The 13,210-nt window shown below is 33.2% G+C and overlaps 3 protein-coding genes across 11 annotated transcripts in view; 2 read left to right on the forward strand and 1 right to left on the reverse strand.

The window, feature by feature from the left end:
* The window catches only part of LOC108752738 (DNA-directed RNA polymerase III subunit RPC2), a 4,630-nt gene extending 679 nt beyond the window's left edge, over positions 1–3,951 (reverse strand). Inside the window, exons 1-8 of the mRNA XM_018493777.1 lie at positions 3,894–3,951; positions 3,410–3,564; positions 3,145–3,327; positions 1,583–3,057; positions 909–1,501; positions 582–837; positions 341–505; positions 135–265 (exon numbers count right to left, since the gene is read on the reverse strand). Of these exons, the coding sequence (XP_018349279.1) occupies positions 135–265; positions 341–505; positions 582–837; positions 909–1,501; positions 1,583–3,057; positions 3,145–3,327; positions 3,410–3,564; positions 3,894–3,899 (2,964 nt within the window). The 5' untranslated portion in view covers positions 3,900–3,951. The remainder of the gene's footprint in view (positions 1–134; positions 266–340; positions 506–581; positions 838–908; positions 1,502–1,582; positions 3,058–3,144; positions 3,328–3,409; positions 3,565–3,893) is intronic.
* A 1,005-nt stretch (positions 3,952–4,956) lies between these two features.
* Positions 4,957–9,724, forward strand: LOC108752778 (isovaleryl-CoA dehydrogenase, mitochondrial). Its single transcript, XM_018493863.1, has 8 exons — positions 4,957–5,232; positions 6,822–6,911; positions 7,052–7,273; positions 7,731–8,058; positions 8,272–8,365; positions 8,709–8,799; positions 8,875–9,043; positions 9,208–9,724. The coding sequence occupies exons 1-8, from the start codon at positions 5,101–5,103 to the stop codon at positions 9,342–9,344; spliced, it is 1,263 nt and encodes a 420-aa protein (XP_018349365.1). The 5' UTR covers positions 4,957–5,100; the 3' UTR covers positions 9,345–9,724.
* A 505-nt stretch (positions 9,725–10,229) lies between these two features.
* Positions 10,230–13,210, forward strand: part of LOC108752890 (PDZ and LIM domain protein 3) — a 20,820-nt gene continuing 17,839 nt past the window's right edge. For 2 of the 9 annotated variants that reach the window (XM_018494069.1, XM_018494068.1), the window contains exon 1: positions 12,585–12,859. In XM_018494069.1, the coding sequence (XP_018349571.1) occupies positions 12,746–12,859 (114 nt within the window). In that variant the 5' untranslated portion in view covers positions 12,585–12,745. Of the gene's footprint in view, positions 10,654–12,583; positions 12,860–13,210 lie in introns of those variants that run through there. The other 7 variants (XM_018494061.1, XM_018494062.1, XM_018494065.1 and 4 more) reach the window with 5 other exon arrangements.

Consider the following 13,210-nt stretch of genomic DNA (forward strand, 5'->3'; position numbering starts at 1 on the left):
TTTCTAACAATGTATTTACTATGCATATAAAAAAATTAAATTATATATTTACTTATTTTCTACTTTTTAAAAATAAATTTCTTATCTAAAATCAATTTAAATGATAATCTATTTATCCATGAGAAAAAACTTACTGGCCCAGAGTAAATATATCCTATCAGTGGTTTTCCAGTCATGCCATTATAGAAGAAATCTTTACCTAAATAATTATAACCATTTTTCGCTAATTCTTCACGGATATCTTCCACTTTGGCGCCACCGAACGCTATCAAATGAAAATAATAATATTAAACATAGCATTAATCATTAAATACATTAGTTATTTTCTTTTAAAATATACCTGTTGAATCATGAAATTTTCCGTTCACGACGCCAGCTTTGCCTGCAAGTACTTCTATTAGCTTACCAACAGTCATTCTAGAAGGAAAGCCATGCGGGTTCATAATTATGTCGGGACATATTCCTTGATCATTGAATGGCATATCTTCTTGCTCTACAATTAAACCTAAATGGACATTATCGTAGATTAGTACTCTTGCATTTATATGACGAAATATCACGCGCGCGCAAAATAATTATACCTATAACTCCCTTCTGTCCATGACGACTACTGAACTTATCGCCGATCTCTGGTCTTCGAGTTTGCCTTAATAACAGTTTTGTTAAAAAGCAATCATCTGCATTACTAGTTACTATAACTTTTTCCACATATGCTGGAACCATGCCTTTGAACGGGATTTCCGCGTTCCGATATTCCACTGCCTGTGTTTGTACAGTGCCAGAACTCACTGGACCGATGTTCTCACTCGGCTTTGGAACCGACTTGTTTATCATTATCTACATGTATAGCATAATATTAAGTACAATGTAATGGAATATCTAATATCGTTCAAACAGGCAATACTTACGGTTTTGTTTTCCACCATCTCACCAGGTGAAACAATTCCGTCGACATCAAGTACTTCATGCTTCGTTATAGGTTTCTTAGTATTACCATCTAACATTGGTCCCATGATTGTGTCTTGCGTTCGATTGGCATATTTTTTCAGTACACATTTTGTATTTCGATACACTAGGCATCTTCCGTATCCTCTATCAATAGAAGCTTTATTGAAGATCAATGCGTCTTCGATATCATATCCACTGTAAGACATTACAGCGACAATCGCATTTTCACCGGCTGGCAATTTGTCGTAATTAATTAATTCAATTGCTCGAGTTTTCACTATAGGCGTTTGCGGATATACCAGATTGTACATTACTGTGTCGATGCGGTTACGTTGATTATATCCTATGATCCCCATGGCCTGTTTACCCATAGCGCATTGATAAGTATTTCTCGGGCTTTGATTGTGATGCGGGTACGGTATCAATCCTGCGCACACTCCCAGTGTAGTGAATTCCGCGATCTCCAGATGCGTTGTGTTCTCGTTGATTTCCGATTCCGTACGTGCGATTAAACTATCATTCTCTTCATTCACATCTAAGTATTCTATCAATCCTAAACGCAATGAATAACAGAATAGTTACTGGAAAAAAATATATCTATGTAAATGCAACAAAAGTAGTTTGAATTATTTACCATCATAAAGGAAGTCTTCAAATGATGTAATATTTCGTTTAAGATTCTCTATGTGTTTTGGTTTAACAAGAGATTTTGCATTTTTAACGATGATTAATGGTCTGCACAATCGCCCGCCGTCAGAACTGATTTGAATGCATTTATGCCGATGTTGCGTATATATCGATACGAAACTGTTAATATATCCCTTCCTGCGCAACAATCTGAACTGATGTACCAGTCTCTTATGATTCTGCACGATGCCCACCATAATACCGTTCACAAAAACGGAATATACATCTTCGCTAGTTAGTTCTTCTCCAGCAAGAGTATAAATATTTTCCACACCAAGATTAAGTACCAGTTTTATTATTGATTCTTCTGGTACTTCCGTAGTGATATGAGCCATCAAAGCCAGATTCTTCACTAAACCACAAGATTCTCCTTCAGGTGTATCGTTCGGGCACAACATGCCCCATTGGGAGCCCTGTAATGACCGTGGACCAGAGACTTTCCTGGTCTTCTCGAACTGAGACTGGACTCGCGTCATCATGCCAAGTGCCGAAATGTAGGACAGTCGTGATAGTACCTGCGTCACACCATGCCTCTCCATTCTAAATCTCTTGATTGTCCAATTACCCGATGATATAGCAAAAGACAGCCCAGTGGTAATGAGATCGTGCCTCATGTGATTAACAATGTCAAATGGTGCCGCTCTTATCTTGGGAATATTTTTATTGGCAATTTGCTTGAGTTCCCAGTTAAATCTTTTAAACAAATCTTCGAACATTAGAGCGAGAAGGGAGCCTGCTAGTTCTAGACGTTTATTACCATAATAATCCTTGTCATCAATCAGACTATGATCAGATTGCGCATTTATAACTCTTCTGATCATTAAAGCAAGGTACAGCGCCTTCGGTCTGAAATTGAAGTCGACAACAGGTACATGAGACAATATATTCGTTGCTAATACATCTTTCATCTCATCAGTGACATGAGATTTTGATACATGGAATCTCATCTGTTTCCGTTTGTTATTGATGTATTTTAATGCTTGATTTTGTGAAAAAATACCCAGTTCTTGGCAATCTTCTAAACTAGCTGCAAATTTGTTCAAATACGTTTCTTGTGTCCCAACCATTTGCATGATCTCTAAGTCGCTTACGATACCCATAGCTTTGAAAATGATAGTAATCAGTATATCGTCTTGGAACATATTGTGCCTTATGTAATATTTTCCAGCTTTGCCCACAACATTAGTTTTAGTCTTTTTGTCGTGGGTAAAACTGTTACATGACGCAACAACACAGTTTTTACTATCTTGTTCTAAAATAATTCTATTTCTAACCATTTGTTCTTGTATTAATATAACTTTTTCTTGGCCATTTATGATGAAATAACCACCAGGATCATGTGGACATTCGTTCATTTTGGCTAACTCGGATTCAGACTTTTTAGCTAACACACAGTTAGAACTGCGCAACATTATTGGCATCCTGTAAACATTTACAATTATATAATATTATTATATCTTAATACTTTACATATCTATTACTATATATTTTTATACTCATTGTTCTTACTTTCCAATAACCATATTCTGCCTTATTATCCGCTGATTATTTCTTATATATTCAACATCTACTATAATTGAGGCAGAATAATTTAAATCTCTTAAACGGCATTCGTGTGGTGTAGTTGGTATAGTCCTAATAGAATTGGATGATTCCTGAACTTCAGGCAAGCCTACTTTTATATTTAAGTATCTAGAATATGAGAAAAAATCTGTTAAGAGTCTGTGATGTTTCTACAATTGCATTTTTCGAAAATATATGATATTGCTCTTACTTTAAATAAAAATGTGGATCTTCGTCACTTTTAACCTTTTCATTTGCTTTAACAATGTTTTTGATCTCTTCATTAATGAAATAGTTGTAAGAATCTATATGTTGATTTACCAAACCTTTGTTCCGAAGAAATGCAGCTACTAATTTCCATTTATCCTGATAATATGCAAGATTAACAATAATTTAATAATTACTAATAGTTATTTGCAAATCTAACACATGAGGACAAATTTAAAAAATTATAATTTTAAATAACTGTATATACACAGTACAGTATTTGCACCACCAATGATCTTTTTAGAATTCATACATTTTATATGATGCGTAAAAAACAAATTCATTCAACAATTATTTAAAAAAAGAAGAAGATAAAAAAATAAGAACACCATTTCCATTCAAATTTTATTTTTCAGTGTGTAATATATATATATATATACATATACACACACACGAGTTGAAAAACGAAGCGCCACACATTTACATACCTCCATTTTTTTCGTTCGTCTTGTTCTTCACGAATATAAAGATTATATTACATAAAATTGATACTTTACACCTGTACTAAAAAAAATCGACCATGTGATTAATAAGCTCGGAAACACCATCACCATACTACCAAATTATAATGTAAGGCTGGGTTCACACCTTGACGGAAAGCGGAAAAGCGGAAGCCAATCAGAACTCGCGGAAAGAGCAGACAAGCGAAATGTACCGCCTACTACTACTGTGAGTTCCGATTGGCTTCCGCTTATCAGCTTTCCGTCAAGATGTGAACCTAGCCTAAAAGTGCATTCACATGCAATCGTCAAACATCAAGCAGCAGAAGCAGCAACCAGTCATCTGGGCAATACGGGCAGTGATGTAAAAGATATTTTTTTATATCACTGTAAAAATCACCTCGTTGATTGATTGCTTGATGATTACATGAAAGCCACCTTAAGAATATAATTCATGACAACAATTTCCACTAGCTATTGGCTAACATTAGATTTGTTCACGTTGCTTAGGGCTCCGCACAATAAAAGGAACAGAGAACAGAAAATAAGAATTTCAACTTATCAGAAATTATGTATTGTGGAATACACAGTTTCTGATAGATTAAAATTCTTATCTCTCTGTTTTCTGTTCTCTGTTCCTTTTATTGTGCGGAGTCCCTTACACTGGACTAGTTTCCACCGAAGATTTAAACAGGACCAACCAACTACAGTCGTATTCCCCTGTTACAGTCGAACGACAGAATGCTCGACTATAGTTGGTTGATTCTTACATTCTGATCCGGTTTAAACCGTCGATGGAAACTAGGCCAATGACGTTATAATATAATAATCAGCGTTGTCATAAACGTAATTAATACTGGTTAATTATTTATGCCTTGTCTTTCTTTTCCGCTTATCTCGAATATAAATGCGCACATTACATGTGTCAGCATTTTTATGTTTACTCAGTGGTGAATTCAGAATTTTAGAACTCTTAAGTCTTTTATGACGAGTGTCTCTTATCGATTTTGTTATTATCGATTAAGATCATTTAATTATAATAACACGTGTATATAAACGCTTTTTATTAATTCTCTTACAAATAACATAAAATTTTTGCGCGTGTTCACAAGCATTTCCCTTTCAGTAACGAATAAAGTATTTCTAAATCACTATCGCTCGAAGATATTTCTAATATCGATCAACGAGAGATACTATGTTTTTGTCGCGATATTCCATTGTTTCGCGGCACCTCGCGAATCACATCGGTAAAATTGGCGCATGTCACGCGTCGAATTATTGCAAAATTGACGAAAGTGTCTTTGGATTGAACGACGATCAGAAAGAGGTTAGTAATTAGATCGATCATACTGATAGGCATATAAGAGAAAATATTAGGACTACGTTCCAAAACTTCCTTTTCGAGGAAAATTTTATTCAAAATATGTAATAGTACATGTAACGTATACTATAGCATATAGAAAGTAAAATCTTCCTCGGAGAGGAAATTATGGAACGTAGCCTAGGAATAGGAATATTAAAATTTCAACTTTCAAAAGATTTCAATAGATTGAAATACTTAATATTTATTCCTGATTAATATCTATTCCTTATTCTAATGTTTGATCAGCACTGTACGCTGGTGAAGTTCTATGAAGTAAGAATAAAAAATTGACCGATCACGGTCAATTATTTTTTTTACATTTGACTGCGATTGATCGATTTCTTGCTTTTACTTCTTATGTAAGATGCTTTTACGTGGCAGCGTCAAGCGTCAGAGCATGCGCAGTAATATATGTTTAATAATTGTATTAAAATTGAATTTAATGTATGAGATACACTATAATAGTGGAATCTTGTAGTTTATACTATATAGCATTGTATGTTAGGATAATAGTGTATATCAGAACATAATCTTTCATAATTTATCATTTTGCAGGGTTGGTAAAGATTATATGTTTTTTTTTTTCTAAGAATAAAACGTATTGTGTTTTAAACAGTGCTATAAAAAAACATATTTAAAACATATTAAAAACATCAATTAAGCATTTTAAACTATTTAAAACACGTTTTTTTACCAACCCTGCCATTTTGCGCCAAGAAGCTGTGCAGAAAGTTATTGCGCAGGAATGGAGATTCAAACTTCTGCGCAACAATCTTTTGCGCAGATATTCGACGCACGACGTTTGCTCAACTTATTCTGCAATATTAGTCTTGTTCTTTTCAGCTGAACTTTTGCATCAGTTTATCTTTCTTCCTCTTTTTTCTTCCTGGACAGAAAAGGAAGAAAGATGAACTGGTACAAAAGTTCAGCTAAAAAGAACAGGCTTAATTTAAACAAATATGCATCGAGTGCATCCGCGACTGTCATCGCGCACCGTGCATTACTGTGCAATCGTGACGAAAATTCAGTTAAAACAAATTTGCACAATGAATATGTAGGTATAAATATTTGTATAAGTTATTTTTTGCGCTGCAGTTTATACGCAGTTGTATTTTATAACTATTTATTTACGTATAGATACTTGGAAAAAAATGTTTTATATATAAGTATATATAATTATATAAAATTATATATAAAATATGTTAATAATAACATTTTTTCTCCGGTATTATAAGATTGGGTAGTACATAATTAATTAATTAGTTAAAAGTTAGTAATACAATTAGAAAGTTAATAACTTTTTACTTATTTTTGTTAATTTGAAATAAATTAGTTTTTCTTCAACTAGTTACGTTGTAAAAACATTAAATTTTAACACGCGTAGGATAATAAAATGGCCATATTATTAATTTTAATGTATTTAATTCATTTTTTTTTAGTTAAGAATCGATATTTAATATTTATTTTCAAAATATTAGGAATTCAATAAAAATTTTACAGAGTGTTCTATTATGTCTGTAGTCATATCTGTAACAATCACCATCCTTTTTTAGCTTCGTTCGCTCGTTTTCAATTTTGCGCAAAAGGAGTTAGCGCCTAAAGCTGCTGAAATCGACAAGAAAAATAATTTCGATGAATTGAGGGTAAGTGCTCCTTTTATACACCGATTTTAAGGAAAAGAAATATATAAATAAATAGCAAACCATAATGAATTAATTAAATTATATCTTCCTTGATATCCTAATCAACGATTCAATTAAAAAAAAATAATGTGATTGTGCAGACGTTTTGGAAAAAATTGGGTAAACTGGGCCTGTTAGGTCCGACGGTGAAGCCAGAATATGGAGGCGCAGGCTGCACATATCTCGATCATGTAATTATCATGGAAGAAATTAGCAGAGCATCTGCCGCTATCGCGCTCAGTTACGGCGCACATTCGAATCTCTGTGTTAATCAAATTCATCGAAATGGCACGGAAGAACAAAAGCAAAAATATTTACCTAAGGTAACTCACGCCAAACAATGTACATATTTTTAGAGAATCTTATATCAGAAGAAAATGTGTATATATATATATATAATATACATACAAATTAGTTTCGAATAAATTGTAATTTCGAATGTTAAAGTAAATAGTATAGATCTACAATGGTACATATAAATCATAAAGGATTTTTTAATTCGTTTCGACATACGCGACTTAATGTTCTTAAAAAGTTTTATGTGAAAAAAATACATGTGTAATATTTCAGTGAATAAATATATCTTGGAATAAATTACAGTTGTAAAAAAATAGATTGGGTATTTCCAATTGAGTTATACAAATTTGAAATTATAAATAGCTTTTTCATGGAAATTAACAAAGCGCCTTTGATATTTTCATCGATAGGATTAACTCATATCACTCGCGCGATCATTGATAATATAAATAAGATATTCTTGTTATATGAGAAATTCTATAGCTGTGCAGTGGTGAACATATTGGGGCGTTGGCGATGTCAGAGTCGGGTACCGGGTCCGACGTTGTCTCCATGAAATTGCGGGCCGAGAAAAAGGGGGACTACTATGTCCTTAATGGCAACAAGTTCTGGATCACCAATGGTCCGGACGCGGATACACTAATCGTCTACGCGAGAACGGATCCGAATGTGGACAAGCCGCAGCATGGCATCACTGCTTTCATCGTCGAACGTGACACAGAGGGTTTCAGCAGGGGGAAGAAGCTGGACAAGCTTGGAATGCGCGGCTCCAACACGGGTGAACTGATTTTCGAGGATTGCAAAGTGCCAGGTAAGTCCAGCGCTCGAATAAGAAACGCAGAAAAGATATAGAGATTTGTTACAATAAAATTAATTTGTTCAAATAGAATAGAGTAAGAACTGTAAGATATTTTCAACATTTTATTAAGTTTATTGACTCATTAAAATTGATCATTATCCTTTTGTCTTCCAAAAGGTTCTTAAAAATTGTGAAATTGTGCAAAATTGTGAATTTCTGTTACAGCTGCAAATGTTTTAGGACAAATTAATAAAGGTATTTATGTGCTCTTTAGTGGACTGGATCTGGAACGATTAATATTATCTGGCGGACCTTTGGGGTAAGTTCTTAGAAAAACAATGAATATATAACACAAAATTTAGCTTGATTATTAACGTTTAGTATTTTTGTATTTGGATTTTGCGCGTTAAAAGGAGCTTTATAAAACCTATTGGATGCACTTTTTGTGATCAATGAAATTAAAATTATACTTTTTGAAAGTTTGCTTGTATAATAAATAGCGTGTTAAATACAAATTTTTTTCGGTGTGTATTATAGAATGAGATTTAGACACTTTAATATTAAATATATATTCTTCAGATTATTAATAAGAAATTATTTAAGCTTTATTCACAAACGAGCGTTTATATTTGACTGTGTGCAATTTGAAACGTAAATTCTAGAATACAGCAAGCTTGTTGCGATGTTGCCTTTGAATATGCTCATACAAGACAGCAATTTGGCCAGTATCTTGCGAAATTTCAGATGATACAGGTAAAACAAGAATTACCTTGTCCTCTTAAAAATTTTTTGATCTTATATTGATATGGTCTAATTATATTGTTTTAGGCGAAGATAGCGGACATGTACACAACTCTGAGTGCGAGTAGAAGCTACTTGTACTCTGTCGCTAGGTCTTGCGACGTCGATCATGTAAATCGCAAAAATTGCGCCGCGGTGTTACTCTTTTCCGCGGAGAATGCAATGAAAGCGGCATCGGATGCTATACAGATACTCGGTAAATCTATTAAAATAAAAATTAACAGTAATAAATTATTTCAGATAATAATAATCATAATTATAGAAGAAAACGTAAATGATATAAGAACTTAGTAGAGAAAGTAGATATTTAGCAATGTTTAATAAGAATGACAGTCGCGTTTTAAAAAAATTTTTTTACAGGTGGCAATGGCTATATCAATGATTATGTGACGGGGAGACTGCTGCGAGACGCGAAGCTCTATGAGATCGGCGCGGGCACCAATGAAGTACGACGTATAGTCATCAGCCGAGCGATTACCGAGGAATATCTGAAATAAGCCGTAGTCCTGATTTGATGACTGTATGAGAAGACTGAATGATTCTATTGAAGTATCTAAAAATTTAGATACAAATCTGAAAATAATTTTGTTAGATACTTTTGAGGCGTGTGTTTTCACGGGTGTTTTCTTCAGAGATATCAAAGAGATATTGCCATGTCGTGATTGCTAATGCCAATGTTTCGTGAATCTTGCCGTTTACTTCATCAAGGTGAGGAGCGCACTGATACTGAGCTACTCCTCTGAAGGATTCTCTTTATATAAACTCCCTTTATATAAGATAAATTTTGTTAGACCATTAACATATTTACATAGGAAGCATGGTAATTGATAAGCAATACTGCAAAAATTTTGATATTTATAAACAACAGTTTGAACGTCCTATGCAATTTTGACAAAATTATTTTTAGATGTAATCTAGCTAAATTTTTAGATACTTCAACAAAACCTCTCTATCTACGATCAATGCGACAATGCGTAACATAACATATAAATTTATAAATTTAAATTAATGATTCGCAGTTAAAAAACTATTATAACATTGTATTATAACTGCTGCATTTCAATGGTTGATGATGAATTATTCATGCAACTATTCGTTTATATTATATATACTCATTTATACATGTTTTACTGATATATATATTTCTTATAATTTTTATATTTTTTTTTATAGAATATGGTTTGTTATTTTTGTAAGATTTTAAATCTTTATCGTATTTAGCAGAAGAGTAGGCAAGAGGAGAATTATTAGATTTATTAGAATTATATTTTACATAATAAAAAATGTTGATATGATTTCTGAAATCGCAGATGTACTAAACTTAATTCTGACGATTAAATCTTTTTTTCTCTTTTTTTTTTTAAGTTTATCTGCAATACACATAATTAAATGATGATTCATTATTGTCGACTGCCAATGTTGGACATATCGCATATTGGCGATATGCGTTAATGATTCTATAAATTAAGGTAAAGTGAGTCACTAGAGCGATTGACTAACCTTTCGCGCTATAGGTTGCTAATTTAAGTCGTACAAACACGCGTTCTTTCTCCCTCTGTCTCATTATTTTACTCTCTTTCTTTCTCTCTCGCCTCTGGTTCTCTAGTCTTCGTTAATTACAGTGCAGCCAAACTAATTGCATCGAAACGGCTCGCATAGGGGAGAAGTTTCTCGTCGTCCGTGAACGTATTCGCACAGCGGAAGAAGAGTGTGAGTGTCTTGTCTAGACGGGGGAAAACGCGATTAAAATCAAATTTTTTAAAGATGGCTCTCAAATTCTCCATAGGCCACTTTTACGAAACCTATGTAAGTACGAAGAGTACGCAACCCGGAAAAAATCCTTTCGATTTTCTTCTTAATTATATATTGCAATTTATAGTCCAATTTATATTCCAATCATCTGACTACCGAAATTATCGATTTCTGATGGTAGAATTTAAAGAAATCTAGATAGCAATCATGTAATGATTCCCTTTTTCTAGAACGAAAATGTGAGAAGTGAAAAATTTCTCTATTACTTGCAAAGAAAATTTTTACTTTTCATATTTCCGCCTTACGAAAAAGAGTCGTTCTTTGTCTTGCGGAAAATATGACAATCATTAACTGAAGTTAGATTAAAGCAAATATAATTTATCGATCAAATAAATAGTTTAAAATAGCAACAAATATTTGATAATAGAAATAAAGCGACAATTTTGAAAATATGAATAAAATATCCGAATATCTAGTTTTCTGTTAATTACAAACAGTGAATTGTAACTTCTTGTATGAAATAAATTAACAAATGAATCTTTTCTGACGAAATTTGACGTCGAATTTGCGAATAAAGAAGCTGTCGTGTAGATATGTAGCATGACAAAATGCATTTCATTTGTCAGCTTTCATCGTGGATATTAAGCTGTATATAATAAGACTGTCCCACTTATAATAGTTCGCTTATGAAACATGTGTCGAACACATTTCGAACTGAGTCAATAAAGTTGCGTTATATGCATGAAAGTTATTACAGAAATTTTTTCGATATTTTTGTCTTGTCCATTTCAATCCTTCCTCAATATTCGTCACGTTTATCGTATATCATACATAAAATTCGTATAAAATCTTACTCTACATTATGGCATTTTACATTGTATGCCACTAATAATTTCTGTAAATTATTATAATAAATAGTTTTGCATAATGTTACAGAATTAAAGTTACATTTAATCCTATATATCTCCTTAATACTGAAGAAGTTTTTTGGAGAGATGATGTCCAGAATTATTAGATTTCAATGGTATTACATTTTAGACTTATGTAGGGATCTTCGATTTAAATTTTAATTTATTTTGCTGCCTGTTAATTTTGCCACTTGACACATTTTTATTAGATTGAGTTGCCATGTTGAATTAATCGAAAGCAATTGTTTTAAGTACTGATTTAAAAGAGCCATCAGAAGAAATCATTATTGTTTTAATTATTATAAAAAGCGATATTAAGAAGTAATGGTTATTAGAAATAACGGTTGCGTTCAGCAGACCCAACAGTTGAGTGAGCGTTTGCTACTGTTGATGTATTCTTTTAGATCTGATGGGATGATCTAACAGAATATACCAATAATAGTGAGTGCTCAACTGTTGAATCCGCTGAATGCGCCCATTCTTTTCCAACCGCGCATTCTGTTGCTGAAGTATAATTGTGTAGTTATTTAAGATTTTTTTTTCTTTAATCAACTAGTTCGTTTAAAATTACGTAAAAATTCAAATAACAAAAGATAAATTTTCTTTTGTAGAATTTTCTCGCCTTTATAGTATATCTATCATCTTCAAGGATTTCTCGCAGTAGTCCATATTCATTTTTCGCTGATAGTTTGATTTTCTTTTTCAAGCGAGACTGTAAAACATTTATGCACGTACACACGCATACACATATAATAAATACCAAAGAAACGAGTGCGGGTCGGACCATCAGAACAATACGCCAACTCGAAATGGGGCCAGAATAGCAAAGAAAGAAACAGAGAGACTAGAGGCGGTGGTCTCTCCGTTAGAATTGAGCAACTAAAGTTCTCTCTTTCCCTCCTTCTCTCTATCTTTCTCGCTTTCCGCTCAGGGCTCTGTCAAAGTCGGCATATAGTCGGCAAGTGCTACAGCTGCAGCTGCTATCTCAGTAGCGAAGCAGAGAGCGATCACGATCCGGGAGATTCATCGCTCGCGACTGTTCGCGGGAGGTCTTTTCTTCTTTTGAGAAAGTCTTTGGCTGTTTTTTCTTCTTGGAACTTACTCCCCTTTTTATCTCTTTTTGCCTCTCTCTCGTCGTTTTGCCTACATAGTGCATTTTGCTATTGATTAAGTGCTTGTGTCGTGGCTATTTGTTGTGTTATTGTTGGTGGTGGTGTTGGCTGAACCGAGTCTAGAATATGACGAGAAGGCACACATTGATTGTGAAACTTAAGAGATCCAGCACCGGTAGGCCATGGGGCATAAGGATTGCCGGAGGCGCAGATCTGGGCACGCCGATTGTTGTCACCCGTGTGAGTCTGCTTCTTCTTCTTCTCATCTTAATTTCTGCCCGATCTCCTCACACATCTTTAATTAATTTTTGATTTAAATTGTGTTACAATTCTCCTAACAAGGTTTTAAATTAATTGCTTCGATGTTAAACCTAAATTTGTTCTGAAGTTTTATGATCTTTAAAGAAAGAATGACATAAACAATAATAAAAATTTGATAAATGTAAAGAAACAGATAAATATAATAAAAATAATGAATTTTTTAATGTTTTAAATACAAGCAATAAAAATAATTGAATTTTGGAGCAAGTTGATGTCAATTAATTGACATTAAAAAAACTATAAATAAAATTTTATATATATATATATATA

Source organism: Trachymyrmex septentrionalis, unplaced genomic scaffold (assembly GCF_001594115.1).
Source record: "Trachymyrmex septentrionalis isolate Tsep2-gDNA-1 unplaced genomic scaffold, Tsep1.0 scaffold62, whole genome shotgun sequence".
Lineage (NCBI taxonomy): Eukaryota > Metazoa > Arthropoda > Insecta > Hymenoptera > Formicidae > Trachymyrmex > Trachymyrmex septentrionalis.

Excerpts from the sequence above, each read along its gene's own strand:
- LOC108752778 (XM_018493863.1), top strand. The coding sequence starts at position 5,101 with ATGTTTTTGTCGCGATATTCCATTGTTTCGCGGCACCTCGCGAATCAC. Across the intron at positions 5,233-6,821 it reads TGAACGACGATCAGAAAGAG|CTTCGTTCGCTCGTTTTCAA; the intron begins GTTAGTAATTAG and ends ATCCTTTTTTAG. Across the intron at positions 8,366-8,708 it reads TTATCTGGCGGACCTTTGGG|AATACAGCAAGCTTGTTGCG; the intron begins GTAAGTTCTTAG and ends CGTAAATTCTAG.